A 22,049-nucleotide genomic window follows, 5' to 3' on the forward strand; every position below is an offset into this window, starting at 1 on the left:
GATTACAGATGATTACTCAGATCATTGATCTCAAGATTCACTGGATTGCTCCCAGGAGACACTGCCAACAAAACAAAACAAACTTCTAATGACTTGTGACTGTGGCAGGAGTCTAAAACAGCTGGTCACTAAAGGTCAAGAAAGGAACTCTTAACAAATTGGCTTGAGTGTGGGAACTTTTCAGTTTCCTGTGCATCACGTTGTGTCTGATTTATTCCATTTCTTTGTTCATTAAAGGGTCCTTGTTTAAGAAGCATTAATATTGTAACAACAGAAATGTCAGGGCTTGGGCATTCTCCCAGATGTATTAACCTTGAAAATAAATAATTGGCAATTTCTCAGATAATGAAGCAGTGTATGTCTGCACACAAGGCCTTGCCAACACTCAACCTTCAGCTGATAATGGCATGTAATGTTGAATCACTGTCAATGATGATATAGGGAGAGTAATCATGATAGTCAATAATATCACTATTGCTAACTGCCCCACGATCAACATCCTGTCAGTCAACACTGACTGGCCTCAATGCACCAGCCACAGAAAAGCAAAAGTGAGGACTGCAGATGCTGGAGATTAGGGTCGAGAGTGTGGTGCTGGAAAAGCACAGCAGGTCAGGCAGCATCCGAGAAGCAGAAGAGTCGACGTTTCAGGCAAAAGTCCTTCATCAGTACGTGGCTATTAAAACTGATGTCAGACTTAACTTCTGAATTCTCAAGGAATTTCCACCATGAACAAGGCACACGTCAGTTGCATGATGGAAAACTGTCCACAAACCGATTATATCTGCAAACAATCATTACTTTCCCAGGAAGAGTGGTCCACTTGATATATCACCCAATCATAATCTACTACACCATCCAGCATCTACATGATGCATAGCAGCAACCTCCCATCCTCCACTGCCTGAAACAGCAAAGATAGCAGGCTCATGGGATCACAGAGTCTCAGTGGTTAGCACTGTTGCCTTACAGCATCAGGGACCTGGCTTTGATTCCCACCTCGGGCGACTGTCTGTGTGGAGTTTGCACTTTCTCCCAGTGTCTGCGTGGGTTTCCTCTGGGAGCTCTCGCTTCTTCCCACAATCCAAAAATGTGCAGGTCTGGCGAATTGGCCATTCTAAATTATCCCATAGTGTTCAGGGATGTATAGGTTAGGTGCATTAGTCAGGAGTAAATGTGGAGTTATGGGGGAATGGATGGAGGGTCGGTGTGGACTTGTTGGGCCGAAGGGCCTATTTCCACACTGTAGGGACTCTATTTTATTCCACCACCATCACCAGGATGTAAATACTCCTGACAAGGACACTTAGTGTCTATTCTTTCATCATTGATGGATCCAGCAGCACTGGGACAGCATCTTCACCATATTGACTGCAAAGCTTCATTATCATCTTCTCAAGAATAATTGGAACTGAGCAATAAATCCTGGTATTTTCAATAGTGAAATGATCTAACTATAATTATAGAGTGAAACCGTTTGCATTGCCTCAGGCAGTATGTGATTCAGACAATCAGAATGGGATTTTTCCAGGTTCCACCATCATTTTTGGTTGAATCAAACATTAGCTTTTCGGGCTGCAGTACAAAAAAACCCAGCAAATTCCAAGCAATAAACGTAAACAAGAAGAAAACCAACAAGTTGCAAGGAATATATAAACAAGCTGAGAGACTTCTAAAGCTGTAGCGTCATTATCAGTTACCTGTACAGTTCCTCCCATCCCCAGTGTAGCCAGCCTCACACACACATTGGAAAGAGCCGGGGCTGTTGAAACAGGAGGCCGAGCTGTGACAGTCGTGGCTTCCACTTTCACATTCATTCACATCTGGGGATTAGGAAGGAAGAGTTTATTGGGGGAATCCGAGCTATACGAATCTTAACCTTTCTACACAGACCCAAATTTAGCCTTAAACCCTGTGACTCTTAATGCCCCATGTGGTAGAGTATTGGACCTCCAGCTCAGATTTCCCCAGTTCCCATTTTCACTCGATACTGAGTTCAGTTCAAACAATAACTGGATGTTAGAACTGATCGGAACTCTTCTGGGCTGGGAGGGGAAATCATTGATGATCCCAACTCCTGATTTGTGTCCAGTGAATCAAACTGCAAGGTGCTTGTGAGTAAACATAGAGGATAGAATCAGGCCTGATTGTGGACACTCATGGCCATTGTGATAGATGAAAAATTGTCTGCTGGGCGTCTATGAAGCTGTACCACAGGAAGGGGCCAGTCATTAATATCAGGAAGAGATTAAGCTCATGAAAGGGAAAGGGTGTTTAGAGACCATTACTGAGTGATTGTCAAAAGAGCTAAGAGTGACCTCTCCACTCACCCCTAATTTTATTTTTTGAATTCTGTTACACTCTCCCAATCTGGACATACTTTAACAAATAGGATCAGATGACATCAGTAAGTCGAAATTCTTCATGTTTGAAGGATATTCACTTTTCAGACAAAAGTTTTCATCAACAGCAAAGTAAATTCCACAACTTGTTCACTGATCCCACCCCTCCCCCATTGGGGATGTGACACAGCCTCCAGTCCGATATGGAAGCAGTGTGCTCAGTTCATTCCCCACTGTGTTCACTGATCCCCATCACACACCTGTACAGACAGATCCATTCCAGGTGTAGCCAGTCCCACAGGAGCATCTGAAGCTTCCGTCCTGCTGGATACAGGAGGCATTGGCTCCACACGGATTGTTCAGACACACGTTAATCACTGAAGGTAGAAAAGAAACAAGGTGAACAGTATAGCTGTGTTGTGAGTCTCAGCTATTGCACTAAAGTAACAAAATTATATTTCATAAAGATCATGAAAATCAAGGGCAAGATAAAGACAATTACAGGATGTCAGGGTTTAGCTGAAACAAACTCTCAGAGATTGTAGTTTCCTTAATGTATACAAAAGGACAGAAATAGGTTGGCTTTTTCCAGGGAATATTCAGTGTTAGTTAGCCATGCTATACTTTCAATTTCAAAATAACTTATAAGCAAACATGTTTGAAATACTTACAACCTTTGGTTTTAAAAGACAATATTAAACTAGTGTCCTCTTCTCCAGAGAATGCTCTGACAGAAACTGTTACAATGTATGCAGTTGACGCACTCAGATCTGTTCAAGGAAGATAAAGAGGTTCATCAGTGACAGGGATTCCCTGTTAAAGTGGAGACCAGGAGAACATAAATGACGAAAGAAACAAAGGCAACAAGAGACAATACATTTTTTTTTTACACAGTGTGTGTTTAGGTTCTGGCATGTACAGACTAACTCTGCTGTATTAATTGGGGACAATAAAAGGGAATAGGATTACCACTGGAAGATAGCCAGAGTGAATGGCTGGATCAGTTGGTTTATAGGTCTATTTGTTCATGGAACGTCGGCATTGTTGGCTGACTTGGCCATTTCAGAGGGAAGTTAAAAATCAACCACATTGGTGTGGGTCTGGAGTCACATGCAGGAAAATTTTCTCAAAGACATTAGTGAATTAAGTGGGCGTTTGTGACATTAACCATGGTTACATGGCTGTCATTAATTTAATGCCAGATTTTATGCAATTCTGATTTCACAGTCTGACATGTTCAAAGAATGCAGACAGGGACATAACGAGCTGAACAGATTCCTCGTTTATTGTAATAACTCTGATGATTCAGAAGCCAGCACCTTACAGGACATCAGACAGCCATTGATTGAAATGAGGATGCTATTTAGAATGGTAATGGGACCATCACTCTCACACCTATCACCAGACATGTCCAAGCAGCTGATGTTGCTGTACATTTTAAGGTAAATGTTACAGCCCCTCTTGTGTCTTTTTGCTGAACCACACTCTTACCAAGCCACTCTTACAATTTCAGTGGTACACTAAGATCTTCATGGTTATAAAATTCCTTTAGAATTTGATGTGTTATGCATTGAGCATCCTTCTTTTATGCTGCCTCATTTTCCATTCATCTATTCTGCAGTAACATTTCCATGGGAGCAAATTTCCATTGGAGAACCAGCTTATGGGATTCCCAAACTCCATCAGTCGCTACTCAGACTACCCTGGTACCAGTCTCAGTTAATGCATCTTAGTGTGTTCTTATTTAGTCTACACCGATGGAAGCACATGTTACCAGTCACTGACACATGCAATTCTCTGCTGCTTTACTGATTTTTGTTTTAATAATCTATCACATAACATAAGCACTGTGATGACATCCCATACCCCATTGGAAATCTCAAAGCAGCTGCAATGAGACAGAAAGCTACTGGGAAAGGACACTGCTCTACAACCCATTGCCTGTACTTCTGTCCCAAGCTCAGCAGAATATACAAGTAAGTTAGAGATTATAGGGGTAAAAGATCTGCGGGTCTCACTCTCATTTCTCATTTCACATTCACAATGTCCCTACCTGTGAGTATCACACTGGTATTCGGAGGGAAAGCAATTATCGTCTTCTTAGGTCTGTCAGTACCATAAGGACGGTAGCTAATGGAGTAGGAGCCAACCAGGTCAGTATCTGTACGGTGTAGATCCCAGCCAATCACAGCAGTCGATGAGGTTATATGGGAAGCCTGTATGTTGCTGAGGAATCTCGAAGCTGCCAATAAAACAGAGTCTCAGTCAGAGTGAAGATACATTCCAGTTCTCTGACAGAAAGAGTGTGTGCAAACTTTAGACTGATGATAACATTTGTAAATACATACAGGGGAGTGTAGTGACATTAAGCAGCTGGGAGCTGAGAGTCCAGTTAAGGAGAGAGTGACACACAATGGACATGATGTAAGTGGTGTCTGGATCCAATCCTGAAAAGAAACACTCAATGTGAATACAAATACCAGAATACTGTGATAATAATTCACTCAAATTATTGAATCAGGATATGCAATTCTCTATTTTTGTCCCTGAATTTCTCTTCTCATAATCAAAGCTTCCATACAAGCAATGCTAACCATAGCCCTGCTTTAGGTTAGACTGACTGGCCCCACATCAACGCTGTGCTTGAGCAATAACTTACCAGTGTTGCCTGGGAACCACCTATCTATCTACTTTTTGGAATGTCACAGTGATGTCAGAACCAGTTATTGAACATTCTGCTTTAACATGGCATTGTGTTGGGGGCAGCGTGTGTTGCTTGGAAAAACAAAAGCTATCAATGTCAGCTTCTGATTTTAAAATGATCAGTCAGTCTCTTTCTCTGCAATCAGTTTTTCTTGTTTACAGCAACGACCTGCTTTGTGTTGGGTCTCCCGCACTTTCAGCCACATTGGAAAACCATGTCAAACCCTTGACCTCTCTCCCTCTGTGGGTAAATTTCAATATCAGGTCACCTCCCTTACTGGGCAATGATTCAGTCACCCTTCAATAACTGGTCCTAGGGCCTTTACACGTGTTTGAGCCATGATACCAAATCTTCCACAGTTGGAGCAGGATCCATGGATGGACTTTCCTCCCCTTCACTTGGGGCCAGTGGGGCTGATTCCAGGATTTCTGTCAGCAGCAAAAACTTCCATCTCTATGACCCCTTCCATCGCTCCAGCACATCCCAATGATGCACTGCTCAAGTGGATTCCCAGTCACAGTGAAGGAGCTGAAGCAATCAAGGAGCACACATCAAGGATACAGAAACAGCAATGAGGTAATGATCAGATAACCTGCTGTGGTGGAGTTTGTTTTCTTAGGTGACAGCTCTCTGGGAGACTAAAGTAATGCTGCGAGAATTTATTAAAACATTTTGCAAGAAGTCTTAATTTACAACTCAAATGATTCTCTTCACACTGGTGTAACACTCCTGTTTGCTTCCAGCAAACTCGATATAATCATCTGACTAACACCTTTACACCATCATTATGCATGTTCTGATGTCAGTCCCATTAACCCACATTTCCCTCCATCTCGTCATGCCCCACATACAAATATTTTAAACATCTCCTCACAAAGTGTCAGATAGGATAGGTCAAAGCACCACAGAGACCAACATCGGCGAAAGTCAGGACTGCAGATGCTGGAGATGAGAGTCGAGAGTGTTGTGCTGGAAAAGCACAGCAAGTCAGGCAGCATCCGAGGAGCAGGAGAATAAATGTTTTGGGCAAAAGCCCTTCAAATTCCTGATGAAGGCTCAAAGTTTGTGAGAAGATTTGTAGCTCGGGTGCTCGTTGTTGTGGTTCTGTTCGCCAAGCTGGGAATTTGTGTTGCAGACGTTTCGTCCCCTGTCTAGGTGACATCCTCAGTGCTTGGGAGCCTCCTGTGAAGCACTTCTGTGATCTTTCCTCTGGCATTTGTAGTGGTTTGTCTCTGCTGCTTCCGGTTGTCAGTTCCAGCTGTCCGCTGCAGTGGTCGGTATATTGGGTCCAGATCGATGTGTTGTTGATAGAATCTGTGGATGAGTGCCATGACTCTAGGAATTCCCTGGCTATTCTCTATTTTGCTTGTCCTATAATAGTAGTATTGTCCCAGTCGAATTCATGTTGCTTGTCATCTGCGTGTGTGGCTACTAAGGATAGCTGGTCGTGTCGTTTCATGGCTAGTTGGTGTTCATGGATGCGGATCGTTAGCTGTCTTCCTGTTTGTCCTATGTAGTGTTTTGTGCAGTCCTTGCATGGGATTTTGTACATTACGTTGGTTTTGCTCATGCTGGGTATCGGGTCCTTTGTCTGGTGAGTTGTTGTCTGAGAGTGGCTGTTGGTTTGTGTGCTGTTATGAGTCCTAGTGGTCGCAGTAGTCTGGCTGTCAGTTCAGAAATGTTCTTGATGTGTGGTAGTGTGGCTAGTCCTTTGGGTTGTGGCATGTCCTCATTCCGTTGTCTTTCCCTTAGGCATCTGTTAATGAAATTGCGGGGATATCTGTTTTGGCAGATAGCCACGAAATGACACGACCAGCTATCCTTAATAGCCACACACTCAGATGACAAGCAACATGAATTCGATTGGGACAACACTACTATTATAGGACAAGCCAAACAGAGAACAGCCAGGGAATTCCTAGAGGCATGGCACTCATCCACAGATTCAAATCATTAAACACATCGACCTGGATCCAATATACCGACCACTGCAATGGACAGCTGGAATTGACAACCGGAAGCGGCAGAGACAAACCACTATAAATGCCAGAGGAAACATCACAGAAGCGCTTCACAGGAGGCTCCCAGGCACTGAGGATGTCACCTAGACAGGGGATGAAACATCTGCAACACAAATTTCCAGCTTGGCATACAGATCCTGATGAAGGCCTTTTGCCCGAAATGTTAATTTTCCTGGTCCTCGGATGCTGCCTGACCTGCTGTGCTTTTCCAGCATCACACTCTGCTTTGACCTATCTGTCTGGTCTGTTTCTGCTTTTATGCAGAGGTCTCGGAAGTTCTGTATTCCTCTGTCAGTATATGTGCTTCTCCTGTATGGCTGCCCAGCTTCCAATGTTTTGGTCCTTCTGAGAAATTCTTCAAAGCCTCTGTTGGTTTCTGGTCTAATGATTGCGATGCATGACAATTCCTTCTTATAAATAGGTTTTGATTTAGATTGTAACTCCTGACTCAAGATGTAGTGAAAGATGTCTCTCAGATATATTGGTGGGCCCTCAACATTCTACATAAACATTTTGATAAAAGGATGAAAGGGGGGTTGCTAAATGTACCTGTGATACAAAAATGGTCAGAAACCTGAGTTGCGAGGAGGCTATAAAGGGATCTGGAAAGGTTAGGTTAGTGGACATAGATCTCACAAATGGAGTATAATGTGGGAGAATTTTGACCTATTTTGGCAGTAAAAATGAAAAAAATAGTTTTCCTTTACGCATTTGTGGGGTATGGGTGTCCCTGGGTGGGCTCGCATTTATTGCTCATCTCTTGCTGCCCTTGAGAAGGTGATGAACTGTTTTCTTGAATTGTTGTAGTCCACGTGCTGTTGGTAGACTCACAATGCTGCTCGGCAGGGAATTCCAGGATTTTGACCCAGCAATACTGCAGCAACTGAAGCAGTATATTTCCAGGTCAGGATGGTGATTGGCTAGGATGGGGACCTGGATGTGGCAGTGCTCCCCCATGTCTGCTTTCCTTGTCCTTCGAGATGGAAGTGACTGTAGGTTTGGAAGGTGCTGTCTGAGGATCTTTGGTGAATTTCTGCAGTGCATCTTGTAGATAGCACACACTGCTGCTACTGAGCGTCGGTGGGAGAGAAAGTGGATGTTTGTGGATGTGCTGACAATTAAGCAGGCTGCTTTGTCCTGGATGGTGTCAAGCTTCTTGAATGTTGTTGGAGTCATCTTGGTTAGTGGGCAGTATTCCAACACATGCCTGAGTTGTGCCTTGTAGATGGTGGACAAGCTTTGGAGAGTCAGGAGATGAGTTATGCATTGCAGAATTTCGAGCTTCTGACCTGCTTTTAGAACCACAGTATTCATGTGGCTAGTCCAGTTATGTTTCTGGTCAATGGTAACTCCCCAGGATGTTGATAGTAAGGGATTCAATGATGATAATGCCACTGAATTTCAAAGGGCTTTGGTTTGATTGTCTCTTATTGAAGACGATCATTGCCTGGCATTTGTGTGCTGCGAACATTCCTTTCCACTTTTCACCACAAGCGTGGATATCATCCAGATCTTGTTGCATTTGGACACTGGCTGCTTCAGTGTCTAAGGAGTTGTGAATAATGCTGAACATTGTGCAATCATCAATGAACATACCCACCTCTGATCTTATGATGGAGGGAAGGTCACTGATGAAGCAGCTGAATATGGTTGGGCCGAAGATGCTACCCTGAGGAACGTCTTCAGAGAAATCCTGGAACTCAGATTACTGACCTCTGGGAAGTTACGGGGTTGGTTTTGCCCTGCTCTGTGTACAGAACATACCTGGGCATTTTTTTCATTTTGTTGGGTCAAGTAGGTGCCAGTGTTGTAACTGGACTGAAACAGCTAAACTGGGGAGTCTTCAGTACTATTGTTGAAATACTGTGACTTTGTGATATCCAATGCCTCAACCCATTTCTTGATTTCACATGGAGACAACTGAATTTGCTGAAGATTTGCATATATGATGCTGGTGACCTCTGGAGGAGGCCAAATCGAATAATCCACTCGGCACTTTTGGCTAAAGATTGTTGCAAATACTTCAGGCTTGTTTTTTCAAATGATGAGTTGGGCTCTTCCATCATCGGCAGCATGGTGACCCAATGGTTAGCTCTGCTGCCTTACAGCACCAAGGGACACAAGTTCAATTCCAGCCTTGGGTGAGTGTGAAGTTTGCACATTCTTCCTGTGTCTGTGGGGGTTTCTTCTGGGTTCTCTGGTTTCTTCGCACACCCCAAAGATGTGCAAGTTACATGGATTGGCCATACTAAATTGCCAGTGTTCAAGGATGTAAAGGGTAGATGGAAAAACCAAGGTAAATGTAAGGTTATGGGGATGATGTAGGGGGCTGGGTTGATGGAGATGCTCACTAGAGGGTTGGTGCAGTGTCAATGGGCCGAATGGCCTCTTTCCACACTATAAGGATTCCATGATCATTGAGGATGGGATATTTGTGGAGACTCCTAAGTAGGCTTGTGCTGTTGCTTCACAAGTTGACACTTCAGTTTTCACTGTCTGCAGCTGCTCCTGCATGACTTCCTGCACTCTTTATTAAATTAGGATTGATCCCCTGCCATGACAGCAATGGCAGGGTAATGGCTATGACAGTTCAGCATTCCCTCAGTAGTGCAATGCAGGGTCAGCCTAGTCTTGATGCTCCTCCCTCTGGAGTAGGATTGAACACACAACCTTCTAACTCAGAGCTTGGAATGTTACACTGAGATACCCCTGGAACACTTGGCTTTGGTTGAACTCTAAATGGATACCACTGTAGAATAAACTTGGAATCTTCCTGCGCTAAAGAAAACATGTGATTTTACCAATGGCCTTATGGGGCAACTGAATTTATAAACCAATCCTTGCTCCTATTCTTGGTCACCCACTAACCAACAGGGTGAAGGCAGTGTTAAAGGATACTTTATCTGAGATTGCCATTGGAAACTAAATTATAAGTTGGCTAAAAAGAGATTGGGAAGCAGGAACTCTTTTCTGATTCTCTCCCCTAAGTCGTGGCAGTCGACTTGAATTAAGAAAGGTTTGCGTGCAACTTGAATTAATAGGTTCAATCTTCAGGGGAAATTAATAATTTCACAATGATTTAAAAATCAGCTGCAAAGTCTCTTATGATAATGTCATGTAAATCTTTCTTGAACGCACTTTTAATTTAAACTAATTATGACATGCCCAAGGGTGCAGGTCATGTGTACCAGATTGTGACCCTTTGATTAAAAATTAATTCAGTTGAATAGAGAATAAGGTCTGGTCAATTTGCTGTGATTAAAATGACCTTCATTCAGATTCTCAGACTGAACTGAAGTTCACTGCCTGTTCCCAGATGGAAACAGAGGAACTGTTCCTGTTCCAAGTCTCACACTCCCACTACATTGATTGAAATCCCAACCTCAACAGTTCTCTGCCATAAACAATTTCACAGAATCACTACCTTCTGAGGCAAGAAATTTCTGCTCATCTGTTGTAAATAGGTGACCCCTAATTCTGAGATTATGCCCTTGGGTCCGAGACGGTTCCACAAAGAGAGAAAGCCTTTTCACATCTACCCTGCCAAGTCCTGTTAGTTACAAAGTAACAGCTGACACTCTAATGCAGCATTGAGAGGAGGGCTGGATTTCAGGTGAAACAATAAGCCAAAGACTTAACTCAGTTCTCAGCTCAATAGGAGATTTTACAATCAAATATCAAAAGGAGGAGCAGGGCAGATCTCCCTGGTATCTTGACCAATAGTTACTCACTGAACATCAATGAAACAGGTGATCAAATCTTTACTTCATTGCTCCTTGGATTACGAGAATCAGCAGTCTTACTTGCTGAATTGTAAAAGGAGTGATGCTTTAAAATGTATTTTTTTAAAAATGCATCGTCATATCCAAAGATCAGGAAAGGCACAAATTTTATTTTGAATTTTCTATTAAATTTTACAAAATGTCAATGCTTGTCCACAGAGACGAAGGCCAGTTGACTTCCCATCTTACCTGTGATCACTGCCTCTGTACTGACTGGGACGAGGCTGACAGTGTGGACAGTGCCGGGGCTCCCAATGCTGTAGTAGCTCAGACTGCAGCCCCTCAGAGCACTCACACTCCCAAGAGGGGCCCAGGAGATCACAGCACTGGTGGTGGAGATGGAGGTCAAACTCAGAGATTCTGGAATCATTTCCAAAAGAGAAAACATTATTCACAACATGAAAAGTATTAAGTATAAGGGTGCTATGCAATCATGGCAGAAAAGGCAATTTGTGCTTACAGTGGAAAGGAAATTGTTGTTTCTAAGATTACACTTTAATGAAAATGAAAATGAAAATGAAAACTCCCTTTCATTCATCCCTTTCTATCGGGTTTGAGCTCACTGCTAATCAAAGATCACTTCATATAGTCATAGAGCATGGAAACTGACCCTTAGGTCCAAACCAGTCCATGCCAATCATGATCCCAAACTAAACTAGTTCCACCTGTCTGGGCTTAGCCTATATCTGTCCAAACGTGTCTTATTCATGTAGTTATCTAAATGTGCTTTAAAAGAACCAAAAATGAATTAAAATAAAAATCTTAGAGTACTGAAAGATAATAACTGTAAGAAATTGAGAAGCAAAACTGGGATAAACCCAAATCTCAGGAGATGCTGCAAGATCCATGCTACTCTCAGTTCACCATTAACCTTACATATTATTATTCAGATACTGAATTTACAAAGATAAAATTCACCCTTACAGGTCCAGTCTGACCTCCCATTCTAAAGGTGATCTGTGAATCAACAGAGTTCACTAAAGAATGGTTTGGAGATGCCGGTGTTGGAAGGGATGTACAAAGTTAAAATTCACACAACACCAGGTTATAGTCCAACAGGTTTATTTGGAAGCCTAGCTTTCAGAGCGCTGCTCCTTCATCGGGTGGTTCAACCAGCTAATGAAGGAGCAGCCCTCTGAAAGCGAGTGCTTCCAAATAAATCTGTTGGATATAACCTGGTGTTGCATGATTTTTAACTAAAGAATGGGTGAGCCACTCATCCATTCACTGAGGCAGCAAACATGTCTCTCCCAACACTCAAGGAATTTCGAAAAGACAAAGAGGGAAGCTCAGGCTGATCTATTTTCCCATCCCTTCCTCTGCAGTCATTTTAGTCAAGATTAACCTTGACATTCAGTAGAAAGCAGGCGAGACACCAGCAATGTAGCAGCTCACTCAGTAAACAGGCTGAGCTATTGGAGAACTTGCATTTGCACACATTAGAAACCATCCTGGACTGAAGCTGTATTGTGCAAAATGTGTAACGCAACATTTATGTGCTTTTACATGATTGTGTCTACTGCTTTAATGAAGGTACAACTCATTATAATATTGCAACTGTTAACCCATCTGTTGCTGACAAGAGTTACAGACCCAGAGTTTTGACAGTCTGACTCCAGCATAGTCAGAAAACAAATCAGAGGATGAGGAACATTGCGTGAAGAGCTGCCTTCAGCGCATCCCACTGACAGCTGGATCCTCTTCAGCCTGACCAGTGTAGCTGGGTTCGGAGCTTGCCTGGGGGCTGTTTAGCAGCTCAGTCACCATTCACTGGAAAATAACCTGCAGCACATTGCCCACTGCACCTCTCCCCTTCCTGAAGGTCACAGGTGAAAACTGGCTCTGCCTTGCTGTGGTTCAGTCAAAGCTGCAGCTGGGCTGAACATTGATAAAATCCAGTCAAAGCTCCTGTTGATGCGTCACTCATAAACATCTCTTTGTGGAGCAACATTGAGTTCACCTTTAAACAGCCTTGTATTAGATCATCCCTCAATCTGTTATCCTCAAGGGAATATCTTTATCTGCACCCAATCTCCAATACACAAACCAACGTCATGCAATCTCTCCTCATAATTCACTCCTCTGAAGCCTGGGATCATTCAGGTGAACCTGTGTTTTTCAAAGGCTATTTAAACTTCCAAAGATGCATTGCCAAAACTGAACAGTATACACTGGACATTGATTGTAGTTATATAAATATGAATATAATATCCCATCTTTTCTTTTGTTTTCCCTTCACCATTGAAACCAACATTACCAATCATGTTAGATATTTTCGAAGCATTAATTTCTGTACCCGGATAACCCAACTCTCTGTACCCCTCCTCAGTTCCTAGTTTTGCACCAATGACGTTTGTTAACTAACGAAGTGTAACTCCCTTTATGATATGACTCGTTATCAGTGGCTGTGCCCCACCAAGCCATTTATTGCCTTGAGGAAGGTTTCTGTTTCCCTGTCCTGTAATGGAAAACATTCAGAGCTCAACTTGACATCCTTCCATTCTGCATCCTACAAATGCCTCTTAACCCAAAGCGTAAGAGAAGCTGTCAGTCAAGTCAGCAGGAGGGAGGTGTCTGATTTGGCTTCACGTTTTCTTGATGCTTTCCTCAGTCTGTAGTTTACCAACAGATTGTCCCAATTCTGAAGTTACGAATGGTAAGTGTACATCCCAGGTTACAGGGCTTCTTGGGAATGCAACTTCTTGGGATCTTCTAGCTCACAAATCATGTTCCACATAGTTCTCCTTCTTGATTATCCTGGATTGGCTCTGTTTCTAAGATCATTTCCCCAAACCTCGTGCTGAGGATTAGAATTGGTATAAAAAACACTGCTTTATCGAAGAGGGATCCTGCATCACTATGACCTTGTGTGGCAATAATGAGAATTGTTTTCTCTTAATCATTTGCAAAGGTCATCAGTTTCATTTCCTGTCATCTCGTTCTGCAATCAACAATCCAAGCCTCAATATCCCCAAATGAAGTACGGAGGGACCTTCACGTCAAAGATTTGCGGGACGTTTTCTTCAGTTCCAGAATTCACGTCTCAGCTAATGGTTGAAACAGCATAGACAAGACATCCTTGTGCTTGGTCTCTGATGTTGCTCTTATAAAGCAAACAGAGGACAGCTTTGCACTTGTCTCAATTAACCAGTAGCCCTGAAGACAACTGTCACTGATCTAAATTTTACCATCCCTCACCATTCGGCTTTGAATCAAATCGTTTCCAAATACTGGCTTAAATTATGGCGACTTGTTCGAGAACACACGACTGGTCTTTGTGGAACAAGGAACAAAAGAAGAAAATTGAAAATGCTCACCAGAGTAGGTCCTGAAGGTAAAAGGCTGAGTGGTCACCAGGCCATCAGAGGAGGTGTTTACCTGGATCACAGTGGTACACAGTGATAGGGAGCCCAGACCTGGAATTTCAGTCACATTAGTCACCATGACTACATACAAAACGTGCAAAAAATAACTTCCATTAATACCCCTCTGAGTTTCTCAAGTTCCTCATTATTAAATGTGTTGCAGTGAAGAATGAATCTACATAGACTTGGAATGTTCAATGTTCCACTCTTTCTCTCTGCTCTCCTGGCCAGATTACACCTTCTCAAATCTGAGTCGATCATAAATTCTACTGTCCACATTGAAACACTCAGCAAATCCCGTTCACACATCACCCCTGTGCTGACTGATCAATCAAAATCCCTATCCAGAAACAATTCTGTTTTAAAATGCTTGACATTGTTTTTCAATCTCTCCTTGGCCTTGCCCCTTCTGTATCTCAATCCCTTCCTCCAGCCCACAGCTCTCTGAGATATCGCTGCTCCTCTGAATCTGGTCAATTGAGCACTCTCAATATTAATTGCCCAATCAGTGGGAACAAAGTGCCTTCAGCTGTGCAGAGCTCAGCACGCAACACGATCCCTGAAACCGTCGAAGTGAGATTGAACTACCTACCGGTAAAAACCAAACTGGTGGTGTTTCCAGGTTGGTGAGTTTGTAGCTGGATGATCCCGTTGGTGTGGTTTGTGCAGTTTGTGTTCACTTGGTAGTTGAGAATCTCAGTTCCGGGTATTGGGACGACCGTCCATCTCAATGTGACATTGGGTCCTGTGACACTGGCTGTTACACCTTGTACCATGTTCCTGAGCTCTAGGGAAGGAGTGGAGAGGTGGCAATGAATACATTAGGTAGATGGCAAAGCATGAGCTTGCACAGCTAGAAGCGACATTGACCATGAATGATTAATGTAGAACTGTAGAATAATTAGACCTGATGATTATTTATAGCATTGTAAGAGAAGCTGCTTCCAGAACAATCAGTGTCTCCTTTTATAAAGATTTCCAACACTAATAATAAAATTAGCAGTCACCATATGTCTGTTAACAATCTGAAGATCTGCATATCTATGAAATGTAACATTTTTCGTGATATATTGAACAAGTAGACATTTAAAGATTGCAGGATTGTGTTGGGTCCCTAGAGTGACAGGAATCTTTCTAGACTGATCTTGTATAATAAGTTCTGAGAGATAGACTCAAGCATCTTGTGCTATTTACATAATGTTGATAAAACCATGAGTAGGCAGTTCAGTGACAGTGAGTGGTCAATTTTTCAAGTGGATTTGAGCCCTTGACCTCCTGATACAGAGCTCAATGACCTCGTGATTGAGCCAAGCTCCCACACCAGGATCCAGGCTCCATGCAAACTCCAGGGTTCAGCTGCAGCTCCATCAGGCTCCAAACACAAACCGGGACAGTATAAAAACTGGCTTCAGTGGAGAGAAATGCATGTGGTGGGACTGCCTTACCGTAACACCTGGGACCTGATCTCCTCCAGCCTGGTTTGCAGCTACATACCAGGGACCCGGCGCTGTCTCTGTGACAAACTGCATTGACGTCACAACTCAGGTTCAGGCACAGACGGGGCACTGCAAAACCAAGGGCACACCGGAATATTAATGTGTTCACACAGTGCAAGGGCAACTCAGTGAATGGCCAGGCACTGAGTCTGGGCAAGACTTCCCCTGCCCCCTCCCATTACAAACATAAATTCATTTAAGGAAGGCCTCACACCATCAAAATTTACAATGGGGCCAACCCTGACATTTAGCCAACGAGTAAAAACAGAGCATCATTTCAGCAACATATTATACATGACTCTTCTTTTGCCTACAATAGAAATTGGAAGTTATGTACAATATACAGTCATTAAAAAAAATCAATCAGGTGACGTAAGCTGCCGTGTAACATGAGTGTGTGATTAATGAAATACAACACAAACACAGAAGACTGGCTCCTTACCCCTGTGCTTTTCAGGAACACAATTTCTTACCCATTGACATGGGAATGCAGTGTTGATGTTCCAGAAATATCACACTGCCTACATTTCCAGCAAAGAGAGGGGGAGAACTTCCCAAACACTTTCACTGCATTCCCTCACTGAATCATTGATTGTCCTGCACAGGAGGGAACAACACAGTCCATTTGTTTGTCTAATCCTGAGGTATTCTGGGTCTGTCCCTCAAGTGTTCACTCAACATTCAGGGGACAATATTTGACTGATAATTATGTGCAATGTTCTTGATATGGCATGCAAATATGATGGAGAAATTGGAACTAAATTATAAAATAAGACAACACAAAGCCCCAATTCTCAGTTTATCTTTGCTAAGAGTTGGACAGGGATCAATGACATGAGAGAAGAATTAAACAAAACTCACCCATTTCATAGTAAATTTTGAATCTTGTGTTTGGCACATTGGGGCCAGAGTGGAAATGGACCCAGGAGTCTGTGCAATCAGAGAGGTGAAAGGTCATGATGTTCAAGTTTTTCTGGGTCAGTGTGAACTGTTTCTGTCGATCGGGATCTGTTCCACATCCAAAGGAGATGTAATCCTCCAGGGACACCACAGAGAGTGACTCCACCCGGAATCGGATTCCTGTGTGGAACAACAATACAGAGACTCTTTAGATTAGATTCCCTATTGTGTGGAAACAGGCCCTTCGGCCCAACCAGTCCACACCGACCCTCCAAAGAGTAACCCAGCCAGACCCATTTCTCCTTTGATTAATGTACCTAACATTGTGGGCAATTTAGCATGGCCAATTCACCTAACCTGCACATTTTTGGACTGTGGGAGGAAACTAGAGCACCCGGAAGAAACTCACGCAGACACATGGAGAATGTGCAAACTCCACACAGACAGCTGGAATCGAACCTGGGACCCTGATGCTGTGAGGCAGCAGTGCTAACCACTGAGCCACCGTGCCACCCTTGAGCCACCGTTAGTGGAGCCACATTTCTGTGCAGAGACCGTGGTGTCCACCTCTTCACAGTTGGGCAAGAACATTGTGCACACTCGTGATCCCCTCCCACTGCTGCAAACATATTTGGTTCAGTATTAGCTATTATACCTCCCAGTCAGAAGGCAGTGGATTCCCATTCCATTCAGGAACAACCAATAATCTAGAGTGCAGGGTGGTGAAGGTGATAACGGGGGAGGTTTGAGCTTTGCAAAATTACCTCATCATGTGTAATTAATCACAGTGATTGCAAAGTGATGATCAAAGCTCTGTCTCTAGTGGATCTATCTGCCCCAAACTGACAGGAACTGCAGCCATGTTCCCATCATGTGAATACTCTCACATTGGCTGAGATAACACCAAGAGCCCAGCAACCTAGAGTGAAGGTGAGGACTATGGCGAACCTCAACATTGCCTCAGGTTTCACTGACACTGGGCAGTGTCACTCCCGAGATATGGTGTCAGCGTGAGGCACGTAGAATGAGAGGTTGTATTTTTGGGCTAAAAGCTAACTGTCTGAGAACAGAGATGAAGAGGAAATACTTCTCCTGGAGGGTTGGGAATCTGTGGGATTCACTACCCCAGAGTGCAGTGGGTGCTGGGACACAGAATAAATTTAAGACAGAGATGGATAGATTCTTATTAGACTTTTGTTAGTAAGCGACTAAAGGATTATGGAGAGTGGGCAGCAAATAGACTTGAGACGAGATGTGATGAGCCATGGTTGTATATTCAATGGAAGAGCAAGCTCAAGGGGCCTACTCCGAGTTCCTATATTCTTATGCCTATTCAAAGCAAGGAAAAACAGGGAATGGATAGAGCAGTTTCTGAAGAAGAGGAGAATTGTGGGTTGCTACTGCCATTAATCATTCACATCTCAGATAGGGCACTGAGGGGCTGCAGTAAGATGTTAAATGTTCAGAGGTCCCAGAGTAGCATTCATGTTGGACTGACAACCTCAGGCTGGAGAGAGAACCAGCTCACACAGTCACTCCCGAGGGTCTACTCTCTGATCAGTGAATGGTGCAGCAGCTCAATGTATCTTCTCTCACCTTTAGGAATGGAGTTGCCATTTACCTGTGTACTGTCGAGTGGTGTTAGACAACTGGGCCATGTTGAAGAACCAGTACATGTCTGCGCTGTTCTGGTACAGACTCGGGAAGTTATTGGACGTGATAAAGCCTGATACACAGGGGCAGGGATGCCCTGATACAGCCGGCTGGTTCGCTGTTCCCGGGATAATTTCTGGTGGGCAAAAACAACCTAGAAACAGAGAAGGAAAACATGAAGTAGCTTAGACAAGTTTGGCTCTTTGTTAATGTCATAGTTGTTCTCTCTGATATTTTACAATCCAGTAATTCAGTGACTCCCCAGCAGCTGCATAACAAACACACACAAGAAATCGAAATGTAGACTGCGGTTCACCTGGTTTAATCCATAAAACCAACACTTTTCAAACCTCGCAGTTCCCTAAACATGATGTGTGGGTGATGCAGGAAACCCTCCTGTCATTTTGCTCAGGAATGTTTACAGCTGCTTCGTGTGACTGGAAAATTTCTAAATCTTTTACTCCAGATGGCCAGCTTTATGTCAATATTTTGTGCCCCTCTTCGGGATCCTGTTCTGGAGGGACATTGTGCTGTATGCATGTACAGCCAGGCTGACATTGTGTGTTTGCTTGGGTTTGTCTTTTCAGTCAGATACTGAACATGATGTTCAATGCTCTGTGGAGGGTGCTGTCAAAGGCATTTCACCCAGGAAATGATACTCTCTACGGTGAACATATGGGATGCTCTGAAAAACAAATTTCTTTTTATACGAGTCACAAAGAGGGAACTTGGAAATACAAATGCATGGTCCTTATTGGTCCAAGATCAAGCCAAACACACATTAAGTCAGAGAGAGCAATGCAGAGAAGGAAACAAAATGTTTCCATTGTTACTGATGCAGTCTCAAAACGTTTGTTCCACTTTCTGATTTGCTTAAAATTCATGCGTGTGTGAGAGTGAGAGAGTGAGAAAATCTCCAAATGTTGAACATTTCTCTGTTGAATGCGTTTATGGAGGCCACAAATGCTTCACAGAAAAGGCATCATCTTTGTTCATTATTTAAATCCCCCACTGGATGGGGTGTGAATGGCAGGGAACACATTTATTGTCCATCCCTCACTGCCCAGAGGACAGTTAAGAGCCAACCACATTGATGTGGGTCTGGAGTCACATATCATCAAGACGAGGGAAAGGATGGCAGTTTCCTTCCCTCAGGGACATTAATGGACCAGATTGTTTTTTTCCTGACATTTCTTGCTTTCATTCTTGGGATGTGGGCACCACTCAGCAAGGCTAACACTTATTGTGCATCTTGAGCTGTTCTGAAAAGATTGTGGTGGTCAATTTTCTTGATAACGGTTTCAATACCGCAAGGTAGATAGTTAGGCCATTTCAGAGTCAACATCACTGATGTAGGACTGGAGTCACATATGGATGTGTTGAACTAAGGAATATCTGTTGATTCTCTACAGGACAGGACTGAACTGGTTGAGATTTTAACCAACTGGTTTTTGTTTAATTCCCCGCTTCCCAGTGTGGAGTTTGCACGTTCTCCCCGTGTCTGCGTGGGTTTCCTCCGGGTGCTCCGGTTTCCTCCCACAGTCCAAAGATGTGCAGGTCAGGTGAATTGGCCATGCTAAATTGCCCGTAGTGTTGGGTAAGGGGTAAATGTAGGGGTATGGGTGGGTTACGCTTCGGCGGGTCGGTGTGGACTTGTTGGGCCGAAGGGCCTGTTTCCACACTGTAAAGTAATCTAATCTAATCTTCTTCAGGTAACTATAAACAGAATAAAAATCCTCAAATGGCTCTGGTAGGAATGAACACTCATTCTGTGATTTACTTGTGAACATCTTGCCCATGGCTCCTCCTGAGTTCGGAGACTAACTTGCTCATTTTCATTAGTCTGCCACTCAGTGACTATTGATCTCTGTCTTTCCAACAGAGCTATCAGCATCACCTGACTGGACAGCAGTAAAGGAGATCTAATGGAGTGAATGATCACACAGAATCGACAGGATTCCCTTTCCTGCCAGGCTGTAAAGGTAGATCTCTAGCCCAGTGAACCCTCATGTTGTGTGGTCAGTCCATCAGTGAGAGAGGAAGCTGGGACTGTATCCTGCTGCTTACCTTCACAATGTGTCCCATTCCCTCTGTAATAGGGGTTGCACTCACAGCTGTAGGAGCCTTCCGAGTTCAGGCACTCTGCGTTTGGGTCACACTGATTCATTGCTGGATCCGCACACTCATTAACATCTGCAAGCAACATTAAAAAATAAACACCAGTGAATCGGAGAGAGAGTGAGTGAAGAGGTGTGAGCACCTACAGTCTATGGTTGTCAGCTCATACAACGACATGGCTTTGCCGGGCTATAATTGAACACATTATGCAGCCAACCACAAGATTCGTTCTTGCTCCTGAGCCATGGCTTTTTGTAGAATCTACAATAAAAACCAGAACACACAACAAACATTGGCCTCTCCGTTACATCGATTAACTCCATCCACATATCCTTTTGTTCCTTGCTAAAAATCACGCAACACGAGGTTATCGTCCAACAGGTGTATTTGGAAGCACTAGCCTTTGGAGCATCGCTCCTTCATCAGGTGGTTGTGGAGTATAAGATTGTAAGACACAGAATTTATAGCAAATGTTTACAGTGTGATGCAACTCAAATGATATATGGAAAAAGGCCTGGATGATTTGTTAAGTCTCTCAAATTTTAGAATGACCATGTTGGTTTCAGTCCTTTCATGTGTAAATCCCAGGACTCTTTTTAAAGTTACATTCACAAGTGAACTTTAACAATAGGTGCCATGTCAGCTCAGAGAATGTGCTGAAGGTGTGAGGTTAAAGTCTGTCTGTGCCTCAATGTTCAGACTGATTCTATTTCTAAAAAAAGGGGATTTGCAGAATCTTACATGGATTCATGCAGTTTTTGAGCAAAATAAAATGTAATTCTGCAAGTACAAATTCACCCAACAAATTTATGTGTGTGTGTGTATATATGCATGAATGTGTGTCAGTGTAACGTGGTATAAATCTGTGAGATGGTGCATGTGTGGGTGTGTGTAAGTGTGAACATATGAGAGAGAGAGAGATTGTGTGTGAGAGAGGGTCAGTGTGTGTGTATGGGTCTGTAAGAGAGTGTAAGTGTGTTCTAGTGCACGCACTTGCGTGCTTGTGTGAGAGAGACTGGGTAGTGCATTGAGGTCACCTGTCGTGCGACAGGAGTGGAAGGTCCCGGTTCCTGACTGTCTCATTTCTCGGATTGCTTCTTAAAGAGAAACAAATTAACATAAGGAACGTAAGGCAAGTTAAAAGAGTTGACTAAGTTTGTCAAAGCGTGTTGTGGGGAGAATTGTCCAAATCATTCATTTAGAACATGAAGAGCATTAACCTAATACTGAGCCCTGTAAAACCCCACCAGCAACAGGCTCACAGTTACAAAAGAACATCTAACATTTTTGTTCAAAAACCCAGCTGGAGGCAGTGACATTTTGAACATTTGGACTGCTTCCATCAGGTTATAATGGAGAGTCATATCATTGCTCCTTGAAAAGACTCAACTGGATAGAGCAGTGTGTTCTTACAACCAGGAATGGTATCAGTGTTTGCTTGAACTATCTTCTGAGATCTTGTAATTTCCTTAACAATTGATCAAAAAGAAACGCAAACCTGGATGATATATCCATGAAAAGATTGTCAAATTACCTGTACAATGCCTCCCATCTCCAGTGTAACCAGCCTCACACACACATTGGAAAGAGCCAGGGCTGTTGAAACAGGAGACCGAGCTGTGACAGTCGTGGCTTCCACTTTCACATTCATTCACATCTGAGGGTTAG

General features: G+C 43.3%; 1 protein-coding gene across 1 annotated transcript; it reads right to left on the reverse strand.

The window, feature by feature from the left end:
• Window positions 1–2: 2 nt before the first annotated feature.
• LOC122547763 (uncharacterized) lies at window positions 3–22,035 on the reverse strand. The gene is made up of 14 exons (XM_087996933.1): window positions 21,916–22,035; window positions 20,331–20,456; window positions 18,232–18,417; window positions 16,572–16,790; window positions 15,660–15,779; window positions 14,807–15,001; window positions 14,167–14,265; window positions 11,039–11,209; window positions 4,691–4,789; window positions 4,396–4,584; window positions 3,014–3,112; window positions 2,603–2,719; window positions 1,701–1,823; window positions 3–61 (listed from the first exon to the last, which is right to left on the reverse strand). The coding sequence occupies exons 2-14, from the start codon at window positions 20,428–20,430 to the stop codon at window positions 3–5; spliced, it is 1,776 nt and encodes a 591-aa protein (XP_087853059.1). The 5' UTR covers window positions 20,431–20,456; window positions 21,916–22,035.
• Window positions 22,036–22,049: the final 14 nt, after the last annotated feature.

This window comes from Chiloscyllium plagiosum, unplaced genomic scaffold (assembly GCF_037043375.1).
Source record: "Chiloscyllium plagiosum isolate Xiang-an unplaced genomic scaffold, Cpla_swu_hap1 HiC_scaffold_19, whole genome shotgun sequence".
NCBI lineage: Eukaryota > Metazoa > Chordata > Chondrichthyes > Orectolobiformes > Hemiscylliidae > Chiloscyllium > Chiloscyllium plagiosum.

Excerpts from the sequence above, each read along its gene's own strand:
- LOC122547763 (XM_087996933.1), bottom strand. The coding sequence starts at position 20,430 with ATGAATCAGTGTGACCCAAACGCAGAGTGCCTGAACTCGGAAGGCTCC. Across the intron at positions 14,266-14,806 it reads CACCAGTTTGGTTTTTACCG|GTCTGGGCTCCCTATCACTG; the intron begins GTAGGTAGTTCA and ends CTGAAATTCCAG. Across the intron at positions 62-1,700 it reads GGATGGGAGGAACTGTACAG|TGTCTCCTGGGAGCAATCCA; the intron begins GTAACTGATAAT and ends TTTTGTTGGCAG.